General features: G+C 47.1%; 1 protein-coding gene across 3 annotated transcripts in view; it reads right to left on the reverse strand.

Annotated features, from left to right (window-relative positions):
- The window catches only part of DCLK2 (doublecortin like kinase 2), a 151,608-nt gene extending 145,427 nt beyond the window's left edge, over nt 1–6,181 (reverse strand). Inside the window, exon 1 of one of the 3 annotated variants that reach the window (XM_056562824.1) lies at nt 5,279–6,178. In XM_056562824.1, coding sequence (XP_056418799.1) covers nt 5,279–5,687 — 409 coding nt within the window. In that variant the 5' untranslated portion in view covers nt 5,688–6,178. Of the gene's footprint in view, nt 1–5,278 lie in introns of all 3 variants that reach the window. The other 2 variants (XM_056562823.1, XM_056562825.1) reach the window with 2 other exon arrangements.
- Between the last annotated feature and the right edge of the window lie 8,730 nt (nt 6,182–14,911).

A 14,911-nucleotide genomic window follows, 5' to 3' on the forward strand; every position in this document is an offset into this window, starting at 1 on the left:
CTGACCCCTATAACTTTTTTATTTTTCCGTGTATGGGGCGGTATGAGGGCTCATTTTTTGCTCCGTGATCTGAAGTTTTTAACGGTACCATTTTTGCATTGATAGGACTTATTGATCACTTTTATTCATTTTTAAATGATATAAAAAGTGACCAAAAATGCACTATTATGGACTTTGGAATTTTTTTGCGCGCACGCCATTGACCGAGCGGTTTAATTAATGAAATATTTTTATAATTCGGACATTTCTGCATTCGGTGATACCATATATGTTTATTTTTATTTACACTGTGTTTTTTTTTTTTATTGGAAAAGGGGGGTGATTAAAACTTTTAATAGGGGAGGAGTTAAATGATCTTTATTCACTTTTTTTTTTCACTTTTTTTTTGAAGTGTTATAGCTCCCATAGGGACCTATAACACTGCACACACTGATCTTCATCATTGATCACTGGTTTCTCATAAGAAACCAGTGATCAACGATATTGCCGCATGACTGCTCATGCCTGGATCTCAGGCACTGAGTAGTCATTCGGCGATCGGACAGCGAGGAGGCAGGTAGGAGCCCTCCCGCTGTCCTGTAAGCTGTTCGGGATGCCGCGATTAGCCGCGGCTATCCCGAACAGCCCGACTGAGCTAGCCGGCAACTTTCACTTTTAGCCGCGATCAGCGCTGCGCGCTATTAGAGGCGGGTCCCGGCTTCACTATGACGCCGGGCCCGCCGTGATATGACGCGGGGTTACTGTGTAACCCCGCGTTATATCAGGAGAGCAGGACCAAGGACGTACCGGTACGTCCTTAGTCCTTAAGAGGTTAAAGTGTACCTGTCATCAATACATTTTTTAATATAATGTAGATAATACCACTATATGTATATTTGTAATATATATTAGTTATATAATATGTATATTTTTGTCCCTGTAGCTATTGCCTGTGTGTCTTTATGTGGAGTCCAAATACAGGAAGTGAGGGTGGACAAGCAGGGCTCTGTGTACTGAGGACAAGCGGGGCTCTGTGCACTGAGGACAAGCGGGGCTCTGTGCACTGAGGACAAGCGGGGCTCTGTGCACTGAGGACAAGCGGGGCTCTGTGCACTGAGGAAAAGCGGGGCTCTGTGCACTGAGGCTCTGTGACATGCTATAGGCTCACACAAGAGGATGATTGACAAGCCAGGAGCCTGCGCGGAACCCTGCTTATCCTTTCCTCACTTCTGTATTTGGACTCCTCACAGACACACAGGCAATAGCTGCAGAGACAGCATTTTTTCACCCAAAAGTTATACACATTTTTTAACCAATGTACAGTGACCCCACGACCTACGATTGCCCCGACATACGATAATTTCAACATAGGATGGCAGCATCAACATACCGGACAACATTTATCATTGTAGTGTAAGTTTTTTTTACACATTTTTTGTGTGTGCTGGTAATGTGTGGGAACACCAAACTTATTAAATGATCAAAGAGCATTTGATACATTTTGTGCAGGTCCACATTTTCTGAAATTTCTCTCTTCACATTCACCAAAAAGCTTAACCAAGTCTGGGCTGGTGTAGTTTTAGAGACTTTTCAGTGGCTTTGCGCCTTTTTTGCGCCTTTTCACAAAAAGGCGCAGTTGATAAAACCAATCCATATCATGTGTATTGCCAAAATCAGTGGATTGCAACTCAAAATCAGCAGAAATGTGTAAACAAAAAGGCGCAAAAATGGTGCAAATAAACCCTGCTTGCGCCTTTTTGTGCCTTTTGTAGACAAAAAAAACCTGTCTAAATACAATGATAAATGTCGGCCGCCATGCTTTTGTATGTCAGGGCCATCGCATAAATGGCTATCCGGCAGCACAGACTGCTTCATCTGCCGCCGGATAGCAGTTTACGGTGCCCCCTGTGCTCCTGTGATGGTCTCTTACCTGTCCCCAGCGCTCCGGACCTTCCTCTTTAGGATCCCCTGCATCGCCGTTGCTCTCCATCGTCGTCGCCATGCACACCGTCCCGTCCTCCAATAGTAGTGGCGTGCGTAGCGACGTGATGACGGTGATAAGGAACGATGATCCCAGGCAGTGGAGATGCTCTGGAGCGGCGGGGACAACCAGGGCAGCGGTGACGGTCCGGAGCGGCGGGGACAGGTGAGTATACCTTCCTATATTTAACATTGCACGGATCCCTCAACACACGATGGTTTCAACAAACGATTGGTTCATTTGGAGCGAATTACCATCGTATGTTGAGGGACCACTGTACTGTATATACTTGAGTATAAGCCGACCCGAATATAAGCCGAGGCCCTGAATTTCACCCCAAAAACCTGGGAAAACTTATTGACTCGAGTATAAGCCTAGGGTTGGAAATCCCCCCGCTGTCATCATCCAGACCCCCCCGTCATCAACCCCCCTTCATCATCCAGACCCCCCTCATCCCCCCCCGTCATAATCCAGACCCCCTCATCCCCCCAAACTCACCCCAGTCATCATCAAGACCCCCTCCATCATCATACAGACCCCCTCTTGTTGTCTACTCACCTCCTCAGTTGTAGCTCTGTCGATCCTTCTCTGTTGCCTAGCAGCCGTCCATCGTCGCCTATCTACGCTGTAGGGACCATCCGAATTCCAGTGGCGAGTCTGATGCGCACAGACGTCCCTGCGCTGCGGTGTCAATGCAGCGTCACTAGGCCGGGGCGGCCAGGAGCAGAGAAGAAAGCCCTCCTGGTCAAGATGGACGGCCCAGACGGCTTACCCTCCCCACTGGAATTCAGACCGTCCCTGCAGAGTAGATAGGTGATGATGGACGGCCTGGCCCATCCCCTAACCACTCCCACACCGGTATGCCGGAAGCACTTTTTTGTTTTTTGTTTTGTTCACTCGAGTATAAGCCGAGGGGGGCATTTTCAGCACAAAAAAATCGTGCTGAAAAACTCTGCTTATACTCGAGTATATACGGTATATATTACAAATATACATATGTTATTATCTACATTATATAAAAAATTTTTGTTGACGACAGAACAGAGATGAGATGGCCATACAATAATAGTGTTAACCCCTTGGAATAACACAAAAGTTATTCTTACATATATGAATAAGGATTAAGTGGAAATAATAAATTTGGAATACCGCAGAGATAAAACACTCCATACTACACTACAAACTGCAGGCAATGGTGACAGATGAATCAAGGACCACCTGCTGACAGCAGGATTACAGAAACCGTCTGGCTACATCGCCTGTGAAGCTGGAAAGCCTGACAAGACCAGGCACACACACTCCAGATTTCTGGTTCTTTTCTGCCAAAATCACAAATGCCACAGAAAGGGACAGAACCCAGTAAATGTACCGGATCCGATTAGAGCGTAAGACTCCTAAATGGATTTGTTTAATCTGCACCATCCATGGAGACTTCTCTAATTGCCTGTGAGGTCTGCATATCCCTCTCGGTGCATAAACAAGCACACTATATAGCTATCACATGGTGTGGGAAAGCCTACAGTCATACAGCAGCTGAATGACATATCTCAGGACAAGCAGAAGGTCTCCCTTTAACTCATACAGCTGCTATGTTGAAGCCGGCCATCATGCTACAATATTTCAGGAATGCCATGACACTCATATGGTCGCGTTGTGCTTATATGTATCAGGAATGTGGTATTTCATCTTTAATAAATTGTGAGGTTAAACTGGCCGATAAGGGGCAGTCTCACAGGATCACCTGCCTATCATTGAGAGCAGCCCGACATTCAATGGAATGTCCATCTAGATAATGCTCTAGGTTCTCTATTAAACTGAGTGTCAAAATGGGGGAACCCCCTCTATGACGTACATAGGCCCTTACTGGTATATGACCGGGGATGTAAATTTGGTAAAAATGGCATACATAAATAGATATTTTCCACCAGATCAACAGTCATCCACATGGAATATAGGGAAATATTGTGACTTTCTTTTGACCTTTCTCACTTGACGCTATGGGTATATCTATCAAAGTCATTGTGTCACGTGTCTGCATTGAAATGAATGGGATTCCCAATAAACACCACATCTGTCAGGCCTCCCCCACTTTATCCAGCACTTTGGGTCCCTTGACTAAGCTGCATTCCTTGTGACTTATGTCTGAAAGTGTAAGCCCTTTTGTTTATAAAACTAATGCTAGTGTGCTTCCAAAATCTAGCCCCACAGAAAAGACAATGGGGGATTTTTACCAAAGGATTTAGACTGGTTTTTCCTCTCTAAATTTGTCACACAGAAAGTCTAAATATGTGCGACTTTTCATGATGCATTCTAGTCTATTTTAGACTGAAAAATGCATTGGCGGTGAATTTATCAAAAGCGACTTTTCAGCGACAATTCGCATCGGCTGAAAGTGAGCCGAAATGCCAGACCATGCTGGAGCAGGTTTAAATACAGTCTAAAGCATAGATCCCAAAGTCTGTGCGCAGAATTTATCAAGGAGCACAAAAGACCAGTGTATCCCTGTGTAGTTTGGTCAATATTGATGCGGGACATAGACAGCTTTAATAAATCTCCCCCAATGATTGACTTATTATTCCATTGACATGCCTTGCAGGTGATAAGGTTATGTCCAGCAGGAGGATGCCACATTACAGTGTTGACATTTTGGAGCTGTGGGCACAATATATCGCATAGAACATGCTCATTTGCAAAGCTCATACATGCAGGTCCTGCAATGATGGCACATACGAAGTATAACCCCCTCGATATGACCATCCTGTGTGAAGGATAATGAGCCTTCCCTCCCCCGGTATCAGCATTACTTCCCCAGTATGTGCAGATGATGATGAGCCTCCCTCTGCAATATGAATACTTCTTCAACCTGTGCAGAGGATGAGCCTCCATGAGCACTACTTCTCCAGAATATGCAGATGATGATGAGCCTCCCCCTCCCTCCATGAGCACTACTTCCCCAGTATGTGCAGATGATGATGAGCCTCCCCCTCCCCCTGTATGAGCACTACTTCCCCAGTATGTGCAGATGATGATGAGCCTCCCCCTCCCCCTGTATGAGCACTACTTCCCCAGTATGTGCAGATGATGATGAGCCTCCCCCTCCCCCTGTATGAGCACTACTTCCCCAGTATGTGCAGATGATGATGAGCTTCTCCCTGTATGAGCATTACTTCCCCAGCATGTGCAGAGAATGATGAGCCTCCCCCTCCCCCGGTATGAGCACTACTTCCCAGCCTGTCACTCTGCTGTCAGGAGCATGCCCCAGCATATTAATGCACTGGATGCCATCTTGATGAAGTCCTGCAACCCTTGGGCACATACCTTCCTGCAGCTCTTCCAGGCTGGTGATCTTCTTGGTTCCATCCAGCGTGTAGATGCAGCGCACCCCCTGCGGGAGGCTAACATTGTCGCTCAAGGAGCGGGTGAGCTCTATCAGCAGGGCATCCAAGGACCTGAAGCGCTCGGCGGACACGGCATAGGGCAGCCCCTTGAAGTAGCGGTCCCCATTGCGGTAGAATCGCACCTTCTTGGCCTTCCTCTCAGAGCTGAGTGCCTGCAGGGTACGGGTGCGGTAGAAGCTGCAGTGGGCGCTATGTGCCGGGCTGGGGATCAGTCCATTGCCCCGGGGTCCTGAGCCATTGCCCGGAGCCCCCCCACCTTTTCGGGGTTGCCTCTGCTGCTTCTTCCTTTCCTCGAAGTGTTCCAGCTCGATGCTCCTGGCACTGGCCATGGCGATTAGTGGTGCGGTCGTCCCCTATAGCAGAGCTGGATGCTGCACACTGCAATGTGATGTCAGCGGCCGGAGCAGTGCGGCATCCTGGAGTGACTGTCACTGCCCCATCAGTCCCCGGATCCTGCCTCACACCGACCGGCCCCCATTGTCTCACACACACCCAGCAAGCTGCCTGAGCCCTAGTAGTGGGGAGCCCGGGGGCCTCAGTGGCTTGTCAGCGTGTACCCTCCTCGTATGCAGATGGCACTCACGATGGCAGCATCCACACCCCCGCACGGCAATTGGTCGCTTTTCAGCTGTGGAGGAGAACCCGGTGTAATGGATTTTCCTGCACCCTGGATGTCTGTGTGCAGGCTCCTCTCCTCAGCTCTCTGGACATTGCCGAACACACAGCTGGGCTGAGGACACACACCTCCCTAGTGAAGGGAGGAGGGAGCAGCCAGCATCTCTGAGGGTGAGAATCATTCAGTGCTTAGCTCCGCCCCCAGCAGCAGAAACATACAGAAGGGACTGATCCTTATACAGAAGAATGGATTGATCCTTATACAGGAGACGGGATTGATCCTTATACATGAGAATGGATTCATATATCCTGCTGCATAAGGGTGAATTCACGTACAGTATCCTGCACATATTTGATGTGCAGGTTTTTAAGCTGCAGATTTTATGTTGCAGATTTCAATGTAAACTAAATGACTGAACACAGCTTAAAATCCTAAAAACCTGTGCATAAAATATGCCCTAAATACCCAAAAAGTGAATACTTCTCTTGTATAAAGATCAATCCCTTCCCTGTATTTATCTGCTACTTTACTGTATGTTTCTGCTGCTGGGGGCGGAGCTAAGCACTGAATGATTCTCACTCTGGGAGCTGCTCCCTCCTCCCTTCACTGAGGGAGGTGTGTGCATCCCCCTCCCTCCCCTGGCACCACTTCTCCAGTATGTGCAGAGGATGATGAGCCTCCCCCTCCCCTGGTATGAACACTACTTCCCCAGTATGTGTAGAGGATGATGAGCCTCCCCCAATATGATCACTACTTCCCCAGTATGTGCAAAGGATAATGAGAATCCTCAGTAGCAGCACTACTTCCCCTGTATGTGCAGAGGCTGATGAGCCTCCCCTAATATGAGCACTACTTCCCCAGTATGTGCAGAGGATGATGAGCCTCCCCCGATATGAGCACTACTTCCCCTGTATGTGGAGAGGCTGATGAGCCTCCCCTAATAGGAGCACTACTTCCCCAGCATGTGCAGAGGATGATGAGCCTCCCCCAATATGAGAACTACTTCTCCAGTATATGCCGAGGATGATGAGCCTCCACCTCCTCCGATATGAACACTACTTCCCCAGTATGTGCAGAGGATGATAAGATGCCCCCGATATGAGCACTACTTCCCCAGCATGTGCAGAGGATGATGAGCCTCCCCCAATATGATAACTACTTCCCCAGCATGTGCAGAGGAGGATGAGCCTCCCCCATTATGATAACTAGTTCCCCAGCATGTGCAGAGGATGATGAGCCTCCCCCAATATGAACACTACTTCCTCATTATGTGCAGAGGATGATGAGCCTTCCCCAATAAGAGCACTACATACCCAGTATGTGCAGAAGATGATGAGCCTCCTACAATATGAGCACTACTTCCCCAGTATGTGCAGAGAATGATGAGCCTCCCCTGATATGAGCACTACTTCCCCAGTATGTGCAGAGGATGTTGCGCCTCCCCCAATATGAGCACTACTTCCCAGTATGTGCAGAGGATATGAACCTCTCCCGATATAAGCACTACTTCTCCAGCATGTGCAGAGGATGGTGAGCCTCCCCTGATATGAGCACTACTTCCCCAGCATGTACAGAGGATGATGAGCATCCCCGATATGATCACTACTTCCCCAGTGTGTGCAGAGGATGATGAGCCTCCCCCGATATGAGCACTACTTCCCCAGCATGTGCAAAGGATGATGAGCCTCCCCCGATATGATCACTACTTCCCCAGTATGAGCAGAGGATGATGATAATCCTCCTCATATATGAGCACTACTTCACCAGAATGCGCAGAGGATGATGAGCCTCCCCCGATATGAGCACTACTTCCCCAGTATGTGCAGAGGATGATGAGCCTCCACCTCCCCCGATATGAGCACTACTTCCCCAGTATGTGCAGAGGATGATAAGACTCCCCGATATGAGCACTACTTCCCCAGCATGTGCAGAGGATAATGAACCTTCCCCTTCCCCAGTAGAAGTACTACTTCCCCAGCATGTGCAGAGGATGATTAGCCTCCCCAATATGAGCTCTACTTCCCCAGTATGTGCAGAGGATGATTAGTGTCCCCCTCCCCCAATATGAGCACTACCTCCCCAGTATGTGCAGATGATAATGAGCCTCACCCGATATGAGCACTACTTCCCCAGTATATGCAGAGGTTGATGAGCCTCCCCCAATGTGAGCACTATTTCCCCAGTATGTGCAGAGGATGATGAGCCTCCCCCAATATGAGCACTACTTCCCCAGCATGTGCAGAGGATGGTGAGCCTCCCCGATATGATCACTACTTCCCCAGTATGTGCAGAGGATGATGAGCCTCCCCCGATATGAGCACTACTTCCCCAGTATGTGCAGAGGATGGTGAGCCTCCCCCAATATGAGCACTACTTCCCCAGCATGTGCAGAGATCGATGAGACATTTTGGAGGGCAGGGGCTCAAGTAAAAAAAGAGGGCACTTATCATTTAAAAAACGTCTGCCAGACTTAATGTGCTGGGGCCCAGGGACACAGTGGACCTCCTGCCAGGCCTCCTCGACATTGCTATCCTCCATAAAAGTTGGTGTTTTTGTAAAATAAAGCTCTATATTACAGAACCCAGCACCAATCACCCAGCACTCACCTTATGCAGGAATCTCCACACAGCTCTGGTTCTTACACTGAAGAGATGGACACCACACTAATATATGCTTACATGCTACAATATACAAGTTGGCAAAAAAAGAATTATAAATATACAAAGACGGCCAGGCATACCACAGCATACAGGATGGAGGCAGGGAAGCTCCGCCTCCCTTGCGCACAAGACTGACCTTGCATACTAGAAATGTGGGGCAATACCTAGAAAACGGCTGGTCCACATTTAGTAAGTATAACATTATCTTTCTCCTGTTCACCTGCACTGTAACCTAGTGTATTGGGTTTAGTGCGAGTAAACAGCCTGTCAGTTTCTCTTTAATTACATACCGTACCCCCCCTTAATGAACTATATACTGTACCACCATTCATCTATTAATTCCCTATATACTGTGCCACCATTCATCTATTAATTCCCTATATACTGTGCCACTATTTTTTAACTATACCATGCCACCATTCATCTATTAATTCCCTATATACTGTGCCACCATTATTTAACTATATACTGTGCCACCATTCATCTATTAATTCCCTATATACTGTGCCACCATTATTTAACTATATACTGTGCCAGCATTCATCTATTAATTCCCTATATACTGTGCCACTATTATTTAACTATATACTGTGCCACCATTCATCTATTAATTACCTATATACTGTGCCACCATTAATTACCTATATACTGTGCCACCATTAATTACCTATATACTGTGCCACCATTATTTAACTATATACTGTGCCACCATTCATCTATTAATTCCCTATATACTGTGCCACTATTATTTAACTATATACTGTGCCACCATTCATCTATTATTTCCCTATATACTGTGCCACCATTAAAGGAGTTCTCCCTTGTTTATACAGTTTTTTGTTATGTTTGTGTTATATGTGTATAAGTATGTGTTTTTTTTTTTATGTATGTTGTGATTATGTATATATGTATACATATGTATATGTATATATCTTTTGATAAGATCCGGAAGCTGGCCCCTTTTTCTTCCAGCGGCTTGCTGTGTAACCTCGGCCTCCGCCATGTTGTGTTCGGTAAGTGGGATGTCGGGGGGTGTGTTCTTGCTTCTGTCCTTCCTATCTTCTGACGTCCGAGGCAAATCTTATCTTCCTGTTTCTTCTGTGGCTCAGCGTCGAATCTGCAGCCTCTTCTGGCGCATGCGCAGGTAGTTATTTTTTTTTTACCAATAAAGTTTTTTTTGTCTAATTGACAAACTGTCTGCGCTTGCGCGAAGCTGCGTTATTAGCGTAGACCTAACGTATGCTACGCTGTTAGCTTAGCACTTGCGTACTCGCGCATGTGCAGACAGTTTGTCAATTAGACAAAAAAAACTTTATTGGTTAAAAAAAACAAAAAAACTACCTGCGCATGCGCCGAAAGAGGCCGCAGTTTCGTCACTGAGCCACGGAAGAAACAGGAAGAAAAGATTGGCCTTGCACGTCAGAAGATAGGAAGGACAGAAGCAAGAACGTACCCCCCGACATCCCACTTACCGAACACAACATGGCGGAGGCCGAGGTTACACAGCAAGCCGCTGGAAGAAAAAAGGGGCCAGCTTCCGGATCTTCACAAAAGGTAAGGAAATACATATATACATAATCACAACACACATAAAAAAAACACATACTTATCGACACATAACACACAAACATAATAACAAAAAACAGTATAAACAAGGGAGAACCTCTTTAACTATATACTGTGCCACTATTATTTAACTTTACTGTGCTACCATTAAGGATCCATACACCGTGCCAGAATACATAAAAATATAATGCTCCAATATAAATAAAATATATACTGTGCTTCCATAAATTCCCTATATACTGTGCTTATCTTCCTCTATTAATTCCCTAATAATGTGCTTCATACAATACATATAAGCACATAACATAAAGACACATAGGGGGACATGTATCATTATTTGTGTATGGTAGAAGCATTTTACCCCTTTTCCCGAATTCTAAATTATGTGCAGAAGTGCTAAATTTATCAATCAAGTGCAATGAGCTTCATAAATTGCGGGTAAATATAGTAATCTCCTAAATCCACTCTTTGGAAAATAGAATCAATGATTTAGAGCATCTTGCTACGTTAAGTCCAAGATGGCTTATATTTGCGCAAAAAATACAGCTCTTGCGGCAAAATTTTTGGTGTAAAAAAAAAGTATGCAGTTAATAAATCCATGTGTACTATAGATGTCACTCCAAGGTACCCTGATTCAGCCACATCTGGAGGACATGCTCTACCAAAACGTGCGCAAAAAAATTGCGCAAAAAAAGGGCTTGCGCAAAATTTTGCGCAAAAAAATACAGACAAAACAGGGGTAAAATCTTTGATACATGTCCCCCATACAGTACATATGTAATATACATAGATTCACTTGCTCACATATATAGGCACATACATAGAGATACACACACATATACACATCATTCAGACACACTGACATACAATCACTCACATATATACACACACATATACATAGATTCACTTGCTCACATATATAGGCACATAGAGATACACACGCATATACACATCATACAGACACACTGACATACAATCACTCACATACCGTATTTTTCGCCCTATAGGACGCACCGGCGTATAAGACGCACCCTATTTTTGAACCCAATAGTGGTCTTCAACCTGCGGACCTCCAGATGTTGCAAAACTACAACTTCCGGGCATGCTGGGAGTTGTAGTTTTGAAACATCTGGAGGTCCGCAGATTGAAGACGACTGCATAGGAGGTAATACACACGTGTCCCCGCCGCTCCGGACCTGTCACCGCTGCCCTGGATGTCGCTCCATCGCTGTCGCCGTGTCCCCGTCGCTCCGTAACGTCTCTGCTGCCGGCCGGGTATCCTCGCTCTCCGTCGCCGCCATCACGTCGTTACGCATGCCGATGCACGTACGCGACGACGTGATGACGGGGAAGGAGAGCGCCGGCATACAGGGGATCCCTGAATGGAGAAGACACCGAGGAGGCAGGTAAGGTCCTGTAAGCACTAACCCGACTATTCAGTCGGGCTGTTCGGGACCGCCGCTGTGAAATCGCGGCGGTCCGGAACAGCCTGACTGAACAGCCGGGTTAGTGTCACTTTCGCTTCAGACGCGGCGGTCAGCTTTGATCGCCGCGTCTGAAGGGTTAATACAGGGCATCACCGCGATCGGTGATGTCCTGTATTAGCCGCGGGTCCCAGCCGTTGCTGGCCGCAGGGACCGCCGCGATAGGGGTGTATTCGTCGTATAAGACGCACCGACTTTTTCCCCCCAGTTTTGGGGAAGAAAAAGTGCGTCTTGTACGGCGAAAAATACGGTATATACACACACACATATACATAGATTCACTTGCTCACATATATACACACACAGATATACATAGATTCACTTGCTCACATATCTATATATATGCACATACATAGAGATACACACAGACACACACACACATATATATATATATATATATATATATCATAAAGACACACTGACATATAATCACTCATATATACACACTCACAGTCACTTACAGTAAGGCCCTAGCCATCCCTCTTCTGCACAGGCACATACATAAAGACACACACGCACACACACATACACACAATATCACTCACTCATATTTTCAGTTACTTACAGTAAGTAAGGGCACCATCCCCCTCTGCACAGGCTGGAGTTTCTGGCCGGGCAGACTGTGGGCACGGCTTCTCTCTGCCTCCTCTGCTTCTGTCTCCTCCGTGTGGAGAGGAGCAGAGAAATAGCTGATAATGACAGGCTGAGGGCACAGCACCCTCCATTAAACCACATACAAATCTCCCCAGCAACGGATCCTTTTTACTGCACCTATCACCCTGAGTCTGCACATCCTTTTGTGAGGGCACTATAAGGGCAGGTGAGGAAAAGGGCAGGGGCTCCAGCCCCCTTTTACCCCTATGTGTGCACGTCCCTGCTCGGCACATCCCTGTGTTCCGAAAGATGCTTTCGGAACACAGGGACGCCTCTGTTAAGTCCCTACGGCCCCGCGTTTACTTTAAAAATGCGGGGACCGCCGGGAACTAGCAGACGCAGGGACGTCACTCACGTCACATGTGTGTGCCCATGGCAACTGAGCGCGGAGGAGTGGAGAAGAAGCAAGAAGGACGCGCGCTTAGGTGTTCCGGCCAGTGATCCTCCAGTCCTGCTATGGCTGGACCTGAGGAGCGGTGGTCGGAACACTGAAGTGGGGCAGGGAGCGGTGGTCGGAATACTGTATAGCTGGAGGCTGTATGTCTGTGGGGGAACATACTGCACCTAATGTGGGGGGAACTATACTGCCAACGTAATGTGGGGGACTATACTGCCAGCCTAATGTGAGGGAACATACTGCCAACCTAATATGGGGGACTATATTGCACCTAATGTGGGGGAACATACTGCCAGCTTAGTGTGGGGGACTATATTGCACCTAATGTGGGGGAACATACTGCCAGCCTAATGGTGCAGACTATATTGCACCTAATGTGGGGGAACATACTGCCAGCTTAACGTGGGGGACTATATTGCACCTAATGTGGGGGAACATACTACCAGCCTAATGTGGCAGACTATATTGCACCTAATGTGGGGGAATATACTGCCAGCCTAACGTGGGGGACTATATTGCACCTAATGTGGGGGAACATACTACCAGCCTAATGTGGCAGACTATATTGCAAATAATGTGGGGGAACATACTGCCAGCTTAATGTGGGGGACCATATTGCATCTAATGTGGGGGAACATACTGCCAGCCTAATGTGGGGGAACATACTGCCAGCTTAATGTGGGGGACTATATTGCACCTAATGTGGGGGAACATACTGCCAGCTTAATGTGGGGGACTATATTGCACCTAATGTGGGGGAACATACTGCCAGCCTAATGTGGGGGAACATACTGCCAGTTTAATGTGGGGGACTATATTGCACCTATTGTGGGGGAACATACTGCCAGCCTAATGTGGGGGAACTCTGCCTGCCTAATGTGGGGGAACTCTGCCTGCCTAATGTGGGGGAACACTGTCTGCCTAATGTGGGGGAACACTACCTGCCTAATGTGGGGGAACACTGCCTGACTAATGTGGGGGGAACACTGCCTGCCTAATGTGGGGGAACACTGCCTGCCTAATGTGGGGGAACACTGCCTGCCTAATGTGGGGGGAACACTGCCTGCCTAATGTGGGGGGAACACTGCCTGCCTAATGTGGGGGGAACACTGCCTGCCTAATGTGGGGGGAACACTGCCTGCCCAATGTGGGGGGAACACTGCCTGCCTAATGTGGGGGAACATTGCCTGCCTAATGTGGGGGAACACTGCCTGTCTAATGTGGGGGAACACTGCCTGCCTAATGTGGGGGAACACTGCCTGCCTAATGTGAGGAAACACTGCCATTGTTGCGAAAATGACATGAGAGTGGCACTTGCCAAGGTAAAGCCACACATTTTTGAACTGGTCTCTGAAAGACAACAGCAGAAGTCACACTGATTTGCAGTAAATATTCATTGTTTTTGTGTGAAAATCATGTTTTCATGGTTTTGTTCTTAATGGTTTTGTTCATTTTGTGCACCTATGTGTAAATATATACAGTACTCTATATATACCTCCTATGTTTTGAATTTAAAAAAAAAAAACACATTTTAGTTTTCCAATTAAGAGGGGTTCGGTGAATGTGCATATGAAACTGGTGGGGTTCAGTACCTCCAACAAGGTTAAGAACCACTGGTGTAGAGGATGATGAGCCTCCCCGGTATGAGAACAATTTTCCCAGTATGTACAGAGGATGATGAGCCTCCACCTCCCATGGTAGGAGCATTACTTCCCCAGTATGTGGAAAGGATGGTGTGGTAATGGGGCGTGATAAGGGCAGATGTTGTTACCCTAGGGGCAGATGGCATTAACCCCTTGTATTCGTAATGCCAGGGCGTGGTTTATCCTCGACACCACCCGAATGAATACCACTCCATCCTGGGTTGGCTCGGGGGCAATAATTACTCCAATGCAAAGTTACGGATAACGGTAGCTTTACTGAGGGCAGACAGATTGTAAAGTCTATACAGTTCAGCCAGGGCCCACGGAGGTGACCTGTGACTCAGAGACCTTAAGGGTTTGCTGGGACTTGTAGTAGGACTGGACAATTTAATGCAGGCCATTCTGACTTGACAGTTGCTGACAGGGACTGACTTGACTTGACTGAGTCAAAACTATGACTGTAGCTTACTTGCAATTGACTGTGGCTGCAGACTTGATTGAGGCCTTCAATGACTCTGGACACACACACACTA

This window comes from Hyla sarda, chromosome 1 (assembly GCF_029499605.1).
Source record: "Hyla sarda isolate aHylSar1 chromosome 1, aHylSar1.hap1, whole genome shotgun sequence".
In the NCBI taxonomy this organism is placed as follows: domain Eukaryota; kingdom Metazoa; phylum Chordata; class Amphibia; order Anura; family Hylidae; genus Hyla; species Hyla sarda.